Source organism: Pseudophryne corroboree, chromosome 7, assembly GCF_028390025.1.
Source record: "Pseudophryne corroboree isolate aPseCor3 chromosome 7, aPseCor3.hap2, whole genome shotgun sequence".
Classification (NCBI taxonomy): domain Eukaryota; kingdom Metazoa; phylum Chordata; class Amphibia; order Anura; family Myobatrachidae; genus Pseudophryne; species Pseudophryne corroboree.
In genome coordinates this window covers 376,767,617-376,781,153 of record NC_086450.1, presented here as the reverse complement: position 1 = coordinate 376,781,153, position 13,537 = coordinate 376,767,617, and the positions used below count along the sequence as shown (strand labels likewise).

General features: G+C 45.5%; 1 protein-coding gene across 2 annotated transcripts in view; it reads right to left on the bottom strand.

Moving 5' to 3' along the window:
• The window catches only part of LOC134945330 (cytochrome P450 2K1-like), a 170,813-nt gene extending 157,659 nt beyond the window's left edge, over positions 1 to 13,154 (bottom strand). The window contains exon 1 of one of the 2 annotated variants that reach the window (XM_063934535.1): positions 12,880 to 13,154. In XM_063934535.1, coding sequence (XP_063790605.1) covers positions 12,880 to 13,074 — 195 coding nt within the window. In that variant the 5' untranslated portion in view covers positions 13,075 to 13,154. The remainder of the gene's footprint in view (positions 1 to 12,879) is intronic. The other variant, XM_063934534.1, reaches the window with a different exon arrangement.
• Positions 13,155 to 13,537: the final 383 nt, after the last annotated feature.

Below are 13,537 nucleotides of genomic sequence, written 5' to 3'. Positions count from 1 at the left end.
AAGGCCGATGCCCAATGTCATAGTAGAGAGCATGTAAAATCCAAAACACAAAAGTTCAGTAAAATGACCCAAAAATCAAAATGAAAAGCGTCTGAGGAGAAGCGTAAACTTGCCAATATGCCATTTACGACACGGAGTGGCAAGGAACGGCTGAGGCCCTGGCCTATGTTCATGGCTAGTGGTTCAGCTTCAAATGAGGATGGAAGCACTCATCCTCTCGCTAGAAAAAAGAAAAGACTTAAGCTGGCAAAAGCACAGCAAAGAACTGTGCGTTCTTCAAAATCACAAATCCCCAAGGAGAGTCCAATTGTGTCAGTTGCGATGCCTGACCTTCCCAACACTGGACGGGAAGAGCTTGCGCCTTCCACCATTTGCACGCCCCCTGCAAGTGCTGGAAGGAGCACCCGCAGTCCAGTTCCTGATAGTCAAATGGAAGATGTCACTGTTGAAGTACACCAGGATGAGGATATGGGTGTTGCTGGCGCTGGGGAGGAAATTGACAAGGAGGATTCTGATGGTGAGGTGGTTTGTTTAAGTCAGACACCCGGAGAGACACCTGTTGTCCGTGGGAGGAATATGGCCATTGACATGCCTGGTCAAAATACTAAAAAAATCAGCTCTTCGGTGTGGAATTATTTCAACACAAATGCGGACAACAGGTGTCAAGCCGTGTGTTGCCTTTGTCAAGCTGTAATAAGTAGGGGTAAGGACGTTAACCACCTCGGAACATCCTCCCTTATACGTCACCTGCAGCGCATTCATCATAAGTCAGTGACAAGTTCAAAAACTTTGGCTGACAGCGGAAGCAGTCCACTGACCACTAAATCCCTTCCTCTTGTAACCAAGCTCCTGCAAACCACACCACCAACTCCTTCAGTGTCAATTTCCTCCTTACCCAGGAAAGCCAATAGTCCTGCAGGCCATGTCACTGTCAAGTCTGACGAGTCCTCTCCTGCCTGGGATTCCTCCGATGCATCCTTGAGTGTAACGCCTACTGCTGCTGGCGCTGCTGTTGTTGCTGCTGGGAGTCGATCGCCATCCCAGAGGGGAAGTCGGAAGACCACTTGTACTACTTCCAGTAAGCAATTGACTGTCCAACAGTCCTTTGCGAGGAAGATGAAATATCACAGCAGTTATCCTGCTGCAAAGCGGATAACTGAGGCCTTGGCAGCCTGGGCGGTGAGAAACGTGGTTCCGGTATCCATCGTTAATTCAGAGCCAACTAGAGACTTGATTGAGGTACTGTGTCCCCGGTACCAAATACCATCTAGGTTCCATTTCTCTAGGCAGGCGATACCGAAAATGTACACAGACCTCAGAAAAAGACTCACCAGTGTCCTAAAAAATGCAGTTGTACCCAATGTCCACTTAACCACGGACATGTGGACAAGTGGAGCAGGGCAGACTCAGGACTATATGACTGTGACAGCCCACTGGGTAGATGTATTGCCTCCCGCAGCAAGAACAGCAGCGGCGGCACCAGTAGCAGCATCTCGCAAACGCGTTTCTCGGCCTGCAGCACTGGCCATTTCATCAGAAGGAAATGATTTAATTTCCTTCTGATGAAACGGCCAGTGCTGCAGGCCGAGAAACGCGTTAAGATACTCCATTGAAGGATTCCACCTGACTGCCATATTCTCCTGACACTTTTTGAGCTGTAAACACTGAGTGAAGCATAGCCGCAATCAAACGGATATTTCTCCAGCGGCTAGAGAATCTGCCTTCCCACTACACTGTGCCGTTGCACACCCAGATGGGTACAGCGCTCACAGTGGAGAAGTATAGCCGCAATCAAACGGATAGTTCACCATCGGCGTGACCAGCTGTACTCCCATTGCATCGAGCCGCTGCATACCCGGCTCAGTACAGCGCTCTCAACGGAGAGGCTCCTCCATCAGGTGATACACTACAAGAGAATTTGATTTCTTTATACCATTACCATCTATTCATTACACATTAATACAGCGCCGGTGTCCGCATTTCCAACACTGGGACACTGTCCGCCAATGAGGCTTGCATGTGCATAAGGAGAGGAGAGACCGTACATTTCAACAGTGATTTCTAACAGAGGTACCTCTTATCAGTCTCCCACCTACATGTATTTCAGTTCGTGGACGCACGGCTGAATTTTATGAAGCATCAGCGCAGCTTTTAATCAAGGTCTATAAGACCTTCTTTACATACATCATTACAAATTAGCCTATCATTCCATTCTTAACGACATTCCCTTCATATGCCATGTGCGATTGTTTGTTTATAATGTTTACAATATTTTGGTTACTTGATTGCGGGGAGGTTGGCCACTAACCTCCCAACCTTGCTGGGTGAGGCCCTGTATGTTTTGGCGTCTTACTATGACTTCGTCTCTGCACGGAGTCGGTTTTCTTTGTTTTGTGTACTGTGTTTTTCTCTTTTCTCTCTTTGTCCTCCTATGTGTGTCTCCCTTTGTGTCTCGTCCCCCCCATGCTTCTTTCTTCTTTCACTCTGTGTTCAGGGTATTGTACCTTTTTAATTGTATTCTTTGGTTTCAGCGGATGCTCCTCCTCCTGGTTAGTTTGTTATGGTTAATTTGGTATCACTGAATGTTAAGGGATTGAATTCCCCACAGAAGCGTAGATTGGCCTTATCTTTCTTCTATAAACTGAAGGCGAATGTGGTCGCTATCCAGGAAACTCATTTTAGGAAATCAGACCCCCCCCAGACTCTATGATAATCATTTCCCTACCTGCTACATGGCTAATGGTCCCGCAAAAAAGGCCGGAGTGGCTATACTAATTTCTCGTGACTGCCCATTCACTCTAGAATCCCAAATCGTAGACCCCGAAGGAAGGTATTTAATATTAATTGGACAGCTTGAGGATACCACTGTTACTTTGGCTTCCTGTTATGCACCCAACTCTGGTCAACTCTCATTTTGTAGGACACTATTCTCCCTGATACAGAAGCACGCTAAAGGTGCCGTCATGCTATTGGGGGACTTCAACTTGGTTGTAGACCCCTCTGTTGATAGATCTCTCCCCACTAGGAGCCCTTTAGCTAAACCCAGAACTTCCCCTATTAATACCCTTGGGCTTCGCCAATTGTTAGGAGAGTACGATCTCTATGATGCGTGGAGGACTAAACATCCTACAGTTAGAGATTACTCCTTTTACTCACATGTCCACTCCTCATATTCTAGAATCGATCTCGTTTTGACTGACAGAGTGTCACTACCGGCCATTACGAAAATTAATATATTACCGATGTCATGGTCTGACCATTCTCCGCTGAAGGTGGTGTGGAAACTTGGGGCCCGTAAAGTGTCACCGGGTCCTTGGAGACTGGGAAATTTCCTGCTATGCCATCAAGAGGCTTCACTTGCCATACATCAAACTTTAAAGCTATATTTAGAAACTAACAAACCCGAAGACACCTCGGTCTTTAATAATTGGTGCTCTTGTAAGGCTGTAATGCGGGGGGCTGCCATCCAGGCCGCTTCACGGCTAAAACATTCTCAAAATGCTGAACGTCTCTTGGCTGAAACCGAAGTTGCAAAATTAGAATTAGCACATAAGGCTGACCCGCAGAATAGAACTGCCTTTAAGCTTTTGCTTGCCGCAAGGGAAAAGGTGAACGTTTTTTCTCTTCGGGAAGTACAACGCAATCTTGCCCGATTAAATCAGAGATTTTATGTATTTGGAAATAAGGCAGGGCGTCTCTTGGCACGGAAACTGCGAGGCCAGCGAGCTAAGGCCAGACTTCACTTTGTCTATTCCCCTACGGGCTCAAGAGTCTCTGACCCTTATAGTATAGCAGACACTTTTGCAGAGTATTACTCCCGACTCTACAATCTACAGTCAGATCCTAATACTCCCCAACCCATTGAAGCTGAAATCCAGTCTTTTTTTAAAAACCTGTCCCTACCGACACTGAACTCCGAGGCCTGCCTGTCCCTCAGCTCTCCCTGGACTATTACTGAACTTGAGGCAGCTATTGACGGTCTTCCACGTGACAAAGCGCCGGGGCCAGATGGATTTCCGTCTAATTTCTACAAAACTTATAATGCAGATTTGGCACCAGTGTTATTGACAGTCTTCAACGAGGCGTCGGAGGCTGGGAGGTTCCCGAGGGAGATGCTTGAAGCGCGGATAGTTGCTATCCCTAAGCCGGGTAAATCTCACGCATCCATTCAAAATTACCGACCGATAGCTCTGTTGAATACAGACGTAAAGCTTTTTGCTAAGGTTATCGCTAACCGTCTTTGCCCTTTATTGCCTTCCCTTATAGCTGCTGATCAGGTTGGCTTCGTCCCGGGCAGGCAGGCCCCGGACAACACTCGGAGAGTTTACAATGTCATGGAGTATTGTAATGCTAATAAAGAGCCTCTCCTCGTCCTATCATTGGACGCTGAGAAGGCGTTTGATAGGTTACACTGGGGGTATCTGAGATCAGTCCTGGATAAGTTTGGCTTCCAGGGAAGGTTTCTGGATTCCATTTTTGCTTTATATTCTGCCCCCTCTGCTAAGGTGTATGTTAATGGGTGTCTATCCAGGGGTTTCGATATTCTCAACGGCACCAGACAGGGGTGCCCTTTGTCTCCCCTTATTTTTGCCCTGGCTTTTGAACCCCTGGCTGAGACTATTAGGTCTGCAACGGGGGTCTCGGGACCCGAGATAGGAGGATTGAGTCATAAAGTCAACCTTTTCGCAGATGATATTCTACTCTGTCTGACCAACCCTGAATCCTCCCTTATCGGTCTTCATGCCATATTAGATAAGTATTCTAGATTATCATACTATAAACTGAATACTTCCAAAACGGAGGCACTACCGCTCCATATCCCACCACATATCCTGGCTTTACTTAAGGATAGATACAGATATGCTTGGCAAGCGAGAACTATTAAATATTTAGGTATACATCTATCGCTTGACAGAGATCTGTATGACTGTAACTACTCCCCTTTGTTTAGCGCCTTCGAAAAATTGATTAAAGAGTGGTCTTTACATGAAATCTCTTGGCTGGGGCGTATATCTGCAACTAAGATGGTACTGCTACCTAAACTCCTTTACCTATTTCGGGCCATCCCCCGCAGCTTCCCTAAACCTCTTAGTGTTAGGGCTAATAAAATTCTGTTACACTTCATCTGGAAGGGATCTAGACGGCGTATCTCTAGGCAGGTTCTGTCATTGCCCAAGGGCTTTGGTGGGGTAGCTTACCCCAACTTAGATGCATATCACTCCGCCTGCCTTCTTAGTCAGGCCCGCGACTGGTATGCAGCTCATTCCCCCAAACCATGGGTAGTCATTGAAAAATCCTATTTAGGGTCGATTAACGTTACAGATCTATTTCTACTGCCGATAAATAGCGTTCCGAAATGGACTGGTCCTGGGGACGCGATTAGATGTACTTTGAAGTTATGGCACTCAGTGGTTGTATCTGACCCATCTATTGTATTACCGGCAGCGGATCTCCCTATCAGAACCGTAGCTTGTACTATCCCTGATCTTATATTAGACACCTGGATTGACGCTGGAGTTGTGAGACTGAAAGATCTTTTCTTGAATGATGGTCTGATTCCTTTCTCTCAGCTTCAGTCTCAGTTTGGGATTTCAAAGCATGATTTTTTTCAAGTACTTACAACTACGCCATTGGCTCCATTCTTATGTGGACGGGTCTGGTGGCCCCCTTCCTCTACCTGCTATTATGCTTTCTAGATTGTCTACCTCTGGGCATAGGGGTGGGGTATCCAGATGGTATCAATATATTGTTCTTCTGAATAAAACCGGTAAACTCCCTTCGCAGATTAAGTGGGAGAAGGATCTTTCTATTGTACTTCGAGAGGAAGAGTGGGATACAATTTCCTCACAGTGCTTTAAAATCTCTAAATGTCTCCAGCATTCAGAAATGTTCTATAAACTATGCAATAGGGCGTACTTCACTCCGCAGAGGCTTCACCGTATCTGGCCCTCGACCTCCCAGCTATGCTGGCGAAAATGTGGTGATGTAGGAACCATTCTACATATTTTCTGGGATTGCCCAGTTTTGGGGCCTCTGTGGACGGAAGTGTTCTCTCTTTTGGGGGAAGTGGTGGGAGCGATTATGCCACCAGATCCACTATTTGCCTTATTCCACTACTCTCCTCACGCTCTCCTCAGCTGCGACAAGTATATTGTAGGTCACGTCTTAATATCAGCTGAGGCGGCGATAGGCCAATTGTGGAAATCACAGTCCATACCTCACATTCAGACGGTTATTAATAATACCCATAAGCATTTCCTTTTTGAAACGGCGGGATGTGTGTACTCTTCATCTCCGTCTTCTATCTATATGAGATGGTTTAAATGGAGTGAATTCCGGGAGAGACAGGGTCACTCCGTAACTTTTAGTGATCCCATTGACACGGCAATTCTACACTCTCCACAATCTGATAATACCCGTATGTGACAGATGCCCTCTATCTATCTATCTATCTATCTATCTATCTATCTGTTACCATATCTGAGTAAGGTATTCCCCTGACATATATGTTTTCTTCTCTTTGTCTATACTCCTTCCTTCGTGTGTCGCTGTCTTGTTCTGTCTTTCTCTCTTTCCCTCTCTACTGAGCTCTCTATTTTATTACTTTTATGGTTCTATTTATGGTTGATAGTTAATAGAAACTATGTACACTATTAGTGAACTGAGCGTCTGAATTCAGATTTGTTGTTTATGATCGGGTTTCATGTACTAGCTCAATGTTGTACACTTTATACGATCTATGTTCGTGTACACTTGTTTGTTTTTTTTCTCTATATTTGGAAATTAATAAAAAAATCATTATTGAAAAAAAAAAAGAAACCTAGCTTTATTTACACATAGTTTAAAGTAAAAGTTCTTATACACTGAATGGGTGAATAATTATGACCACCAGGTGATTTTATGCATAATAGCAGCAGCAGTAATAGCATTAGCAAAACAGCTGCACTGGTGAATTGTTTCAGGACGACAGCTGTTAAAGTTGACATAGAATGGACCAGCAGACATACAGATGTGTCCCTTTGCGTCTTTGCCAGTGATGCGAATGCATTGCGGGACATAGAAATCGGCATAACGTAGCGTTCACGTGGTGCATCCGTATGCAGGCAGGCACTATGGGGGTAATTCCAAGTTGATCGCAGCAGGAATTTTGTTAGCAGTTGGGCAAAACCATGTGCACTGCAGGGGAGGCAGATATAACGTGCAGAGAGAGATAGATTTGGATGTGGTGAGTTAAATCTGCAATCTAAATTGCAGTGTAAAAATAAAGCAGCCAGTATTTACCCTGCACAGAAACAAAATAACCCACCCAAATCTAACTCTCTCTGCAAATGTTATATCTGCCCCCCTTGCAGTGCACATGGTTTTGCCCAACTGCTAAAAAATTTCCTGCAGCGATCAACTTGGAATTACCCCCTATGTATGCACACCCCGGGCCAAAAGAGAAAGAAGCTCAGTGCGGTTGCAGTCAGCGGGGTAAGAACGCTCCCACTGACTGAGTACAGAGGGGGACATGGCAGCAATGCACTAGATCGGGTAGCGGTATGTAATGCTCCTGCTACCCGTATCTATGGAAGTCTTTGTAGCTCTGCATATGCACGTGCCCGAGAATAATAGCAATTGAAAGGGCTGATGTCGGTGGACAGTCCCGCAATGCAAATAAATAGCGGGCACGCCATGCCGCAAATTTAAGGCAGGATATGTTCAGACACATTTGTAATACTGCGCCTGACTGCAAGGCTTGCAGTCATAAGCCGATACTGGATACTCAAGAGAGTTGGTATACTTGTTCAGTCCCACATATGGGCAATGGTGCATCACATTAATCTAAATCAGGGACCAATTCAGATGTCCTCTCAATGAATAGTATGCCTCACCTAGCATTGCTTGCCTGCACTACCCTGGAGAGTTGTGACGATACAAGAAGAATCCAGGTTTTAGCCCCGTTTCCGACAATGTCAATCCTACTTAAAAAAAAGTCAGATTGACACTTTCGTGAACGAGCGGGTTTGGCCTGCATTGAATAGAGAGCTGTCGGGTCCTTTCCGTCACCCCATAGTGGCCATTGGCTATGCCGCATATGTCTGTGATCGACGTTGTTCAGAGACATATTGGGGGTAGACACCCGCTGATGGGCTCACGCTTGAATGGCCGATATATCGACCAGTGTGTACTCAGCTATATACAGATTAAGACATCACCTGGTGGTAATAATAATTTGTCCACTCGGTGTATACCTATATAATAATCTAGTAGGGTTTATCACATCTCAACATGCATGCCCAGTGGGAGCTGGGGTGCATGCCACCACTCCAGCAGCTCCCACTGCAGTGAGCGACAGGGCAGACCCTAGCCCAGTTGGATAGTATGGAGGACCTGCCAGGAATGGGCAAGAATACAGCCGCAGGAAGAAGGTGGCGGAATTGAGTGACCATGTATTGTATCCCATCCTGACTGTACCAGGTTTGGTCACACTTACCTCCTATTATTTACACATGCCAAAAAGGGAAACAACAGGCCCTGCTCATGATCTGCCGAAACCCTGACCAATCCACCCCTTTTGCAGCCTATGAATCAGGACATTTCCACAAAAAATGGGACAATTGGGACATATGCCAAGTTGAAGCCACTTTCACAATATTTTACAGAGACACCTTAAATTCCAAATCTGCCCCTGGTTGTAGCACATTTACACCAGAAACGTGAGCAAAAATGTCAGCTGATCAAAGTATTACATGTATCTGACTAATAATATATCTAAAACTGCATCACCAATCTAGCATTAGCACATACAGGGCAATTGTTCGGCTGGAATGCTCCGGAATGCAGTTACTGAAGGTCTTCTTAAAAATGACGTCACCAGTAACGGAGTTCCAGAACGTCCTGTCAGCAGGGCTGGCGATGCCACCAAAGTTTTTTTTAATTAAGGGGGGCGCATGCGGGGGTGAGGGAGAAACACAATGTGTTCCTCCAGTGGCGTAGCAATAACTCTCGCAGCCCCGCAGTGTATTTAGAGCGCCAGGAGTTGCAGGGACTTCCGCCTGCAGCTGGTGTAAAATAAGGCCCTCTAAAAATGGCCACCGCGTAGCAGGAGACAGATGAGTCAATGAAGGCGCAAATAGTGTTACCTGAAAGTGGCGGGAACACTGACACCACTGGGAGAAGATGCAGAAACCTATGAAACCCCCGACAATGAGCACGAAACCCTTGGCAACAAGCATGAGACCCCTGACAATGAGCAGGAAACCCCTGGCAATGAGCACTAAACCCCTGGCAACAAGCATGAAACCCTTGGCAACAAACATGAGACCCCTGGCAATGACCGTGAGACCCCTGACCACCAGCACGGAACCCAGGGCATGAAACCCCTGGCATCGAACATGAAACCCTTGGCAATCAGCATGAAACCCCTGGTAATGAGCATGAAACCCCTGAAAACGAGTGTGAGACCCCTGACAACAAGAAGGTAATTTAAAAGTAATTAGAAGCCTTCTGTGGGGCATAATTTTTAAGGGGCATTATTGTGTGTGGGGATTAAAATGTTGTCAGGGGTATAACTGTGTGTGGCATAATGTGTAATGGGCATTACAGTGTGTGGCATAATGTGTAATGAGCATTATGGCATGTGCATAGGGGTGTATTCAATAGATGTTGGATTCTTTCCGACAGAAAGGATCCGACATCCCAGTATTCAATGAGCAGTATTTTAAATTCGGATTGACATTGTCGGAAACTGGGGCCAAAACCTGTCGGATTTGCCAGCGGAATCCTAGAAAACACATGGATCCGTGGCTAATCCGCCGATCCACGTGTTTTCTGCGAAGTCGGATTTGCCGACTTGTCGGGAAAAAAAGCATCCCGATTGAATAGGTCAGAACCCCTTCCGACCTAAAAAAATTGGAAACTGCTGTCTTTCCGACAAGACGCCAGTTCAATTGAATACCCCCCATAATGTGTAATGGGAATTATGGTCTGTGGTCGAAGTGGACATTTTTAAGTAGGGGTATGGAAAAGCGATGGCTGCAATTATGCGTTCGCTGAGGGTGCAGGCGCTTTGTGAAAGGGGGTGTGGCCACTCAAAATGGGGCATGTCCTTAAGTGTAGAGTACCACACCATATATCCCTTATACACATTATGCACCACAATAGTAGGACCCCTTATACTATCTAGTACTGGTGCCCCTTACGCATTATGCCACATGGAATGAGCCAAAATTCACATTATGCCACACAGTATTAGCCAAAATTCCCACGGAATAAGTCAAAATTCACATTATGCCACAAGGAATGAGACAAAACTCGCAATATGCCACACAGTATGATCCAAAATTCACATTATGCCACACAGTATGAGCCAAAATTCACATTATGCCACACAGTATGAGTCAAACTTCAAATTATGCCACACAGTATGTGCCAAAATTCAGATACAGGGAGAGTGACAGCAGGGACTTAGGGACAAGGAGAGTGACAGAGGGACATAGGAACAGAGAGTGACATAGGGACAGGGAGAGTGTCAGTGGGACATAGGGACAGGGAGAGTGACAGAGGGATATAGGGACAGGGAGTGACAGCAGGGGCATAGGGACAGGGAGAGTGACAGAAAAACATAGGGACAGGGAGTGACAGCAGGGACATAGGGACAGGGAGAGTGACAGAGGGACAGGGAGAGTGACAGAGGTACATAGGGACAGGGAGTGATAGCAGGGACAGGGAGAGTGACATAGGGATAGGGAGTGACAGCAGGGACATAGGGACAGGAGAGTGACAGAGAGAGGGACAACAAGGACATACAGTAGGGAGAGAGAAAGGCAGCAGGGAAAGATTACCTAATGAGCAGCAGCGGTGCGGAGGAGGCTGTGGTCAGCGTAGGAGGAGGCTGTGGGCGGTAGTGCGGAGGAGGCTGTTGGCGGCGGTGGTGAGGAGGCTGTGGTCGGCGGCGGCCTTCAGTGCGGCTCTGGTCCGTCTACGACCGCCACCATTTCAAATCTGCCGCAGATCGTCAGCTAAACAGGAGCGGCCGCTCCTGATTGGTTACCAGTTTGAGAGCTCCAATTGGCGCGTGAATAGAGCCGAATTTGAAATGATGCGGCGGCATGGGTCTTCAGTCAGTGTTCGAAGTGCCGGTATGCCATATCGGTGTATACCAGCCCACTTCGAACACTGCATTATGGTGTGTGTCATATTGTGTAAAGAGCATTACTATATGGAGGAAAAATGACAAATAATGTAAGGGGCATGAATCAGGATTTATTTTTCCAGTGGTGACCAATGTCTGGGTGTGCAGGTTGCAAACTGGGGTATAAAGTAGTCTTTTCCTGCAAGGCCATGTCCCCTGCCGCAAGGCCACTCCCCTTGCAGTGAGGCTACACACTCTTTTTTGGCATGTGCCTACGGTGTGCACAAATTCTTTATTCTTACAAAGGAAAATTCTTTATTCTTCAAAGATACCCCCACCCACTGTAGCTCCTCACACATTACCCACAACTCTGCCCACCCCAGGAGGTCCTGAACCTATTTTTCTAGAAAAATAGCACTGTACACATATAATTTCTGACAAACCGCAGATACATACAGTATATGATATTTACATAGATTTAAGTCAGATGAGGTTCTGGGATAGTAGGGATGGCCATCGGTGGGTTAACATTGATGGTAATATTGATGGCATAAAACCATTGGTTAGGGATCCATCGATGGTTTCACCCACCAATGGTCATCCCTGCTTTACTATGGAGTGGGCTGCAGGCAAATCAACGATTGGGGGAGTGGCTTTGTGGGTGTTGGGGGCGGATCTATGCTCTGTGTCCCGACACATTGTAGAAGAGAAAAAAAAACTATCTGGTTGTTCTTTACTGTCAATGGAGGGAAGCCATTTGGTTCTCCCCCATCAATGGCAAAAGTATTCAACATCATCCATACACCATCGATGATTTTGAATCATCAATGGACGATGGTCATCCCTATGGAATAGCAAAAATTAAATACAAGCAGTACAGTATTTGCAGAAACATTGATAGGTATGACATAGATTACACAGGTGGGGGTGTGATCTGCGCTCCCTCCAATTGGAGTTTGTCTGTGTGGGATAGGTTATACCAGTGCAGCCCAGGTACCTAAGAGGAATTCTTTTCAAGTATTCCTCGTTATGGCAATAGCAAATACAGAAAAACAAGGACCTGTGGCGCTACTTGATATCTAGGAATTCAATGATATTAATGCATAAAGTTTTATAATCTGCTTATTATGAACATAGTACTAAGACAAAACAAAATCAGTATTTAAATAAGCATTTAAAAGAGAGAGACAGCAATATTTCTATACCGGGGTTGTGGCTTGATAAGCACCCCACAGCACCCGTCTACAATTATTAAAATTCACTGCTCACACACTTAATTGTTCTGCGCTAATTAATATAGCGTCCGAGTCTCAGTGATGCTGTTAGTATAAGGCAGAGGGGTGGTGGTTTTTATGATTGGAGTATATGTCACAAGTTCATAAAGCCATATGTAAATAATTTAAAACCGTGTATAAATGTAACAGTATTCTAATATAACAATTGATTTAATAATTGTAGACAGGTACTGTGGGGGTGCTTATCAAGCCACAACCCCGGTATAGAAATATCTCTTTTAAATGCTTATTTAAATACTGATTTTGTTTTGTCTTAGTACTATGTTCATAATAAACAGATTATAAAACTTTATGCATTAATATAATTGAATTCCTAGATATCAAGTAGCGCCACAGGTCCTTGTTTTTCTGTATTTGCTAATGACATAGATTACAGTAAGAGGAAAACATCAGGTACTACAAATCAACAAGTTCTGTTTTATAGACATGCTTATAGAATGCAGTATTTTCACATAATCAGTATCCTACCTCCATCAATGACTTGTAGGGTCTATTCAGGTCCAGCACGTGTAAGGTCCCAATGAGGGGGAGAGGGGTAGGTCCAGGGGGCATATTTCTTGTACTCTTCTTAGAGCCATTGATCCAGTAGATGAGGAATGCAATGCAGGCTGTCAGGCACAGTAACACATCGGCCCTAGACAGAGAGTCAGTTATAAACGTCATCCTGCAGCTCTGCTATGGAGCTTTCCTACTGTCCTGTCATATAGACACTTTTACACTGGACTTAGCTCTCCTAAAATGTGTTGCTCTTTACTAGGAAACACCCACATCCTGGTTGGCTTGATGCAACAAAACATGATTAGCTGAACTTCATTGTGTGGGCACAAAACTGTTTTCATCTGCTGTATCGCCTAGGGTATTTTAAGGTAACCCACCATGTGCCAAGGCGATTTAAAGTAAAAGTGTTTTGGAAAGAAAATTATATATTTTATGATATATGGATAATAGTCTGTCTATAGGGCCTTATTCAGTAAGGATCACATACTGGTGATAATATGCCCAGTGCACACGCGTAGGACCCGTACTGCGTGTGCATATGCAGTGAGATGCAATCGCACCTCACTAATGCGAACAACTCTGCCTGATTGACAGACGGAGGTGTTTGCGAGGCAGTCCGGGGCGGCGA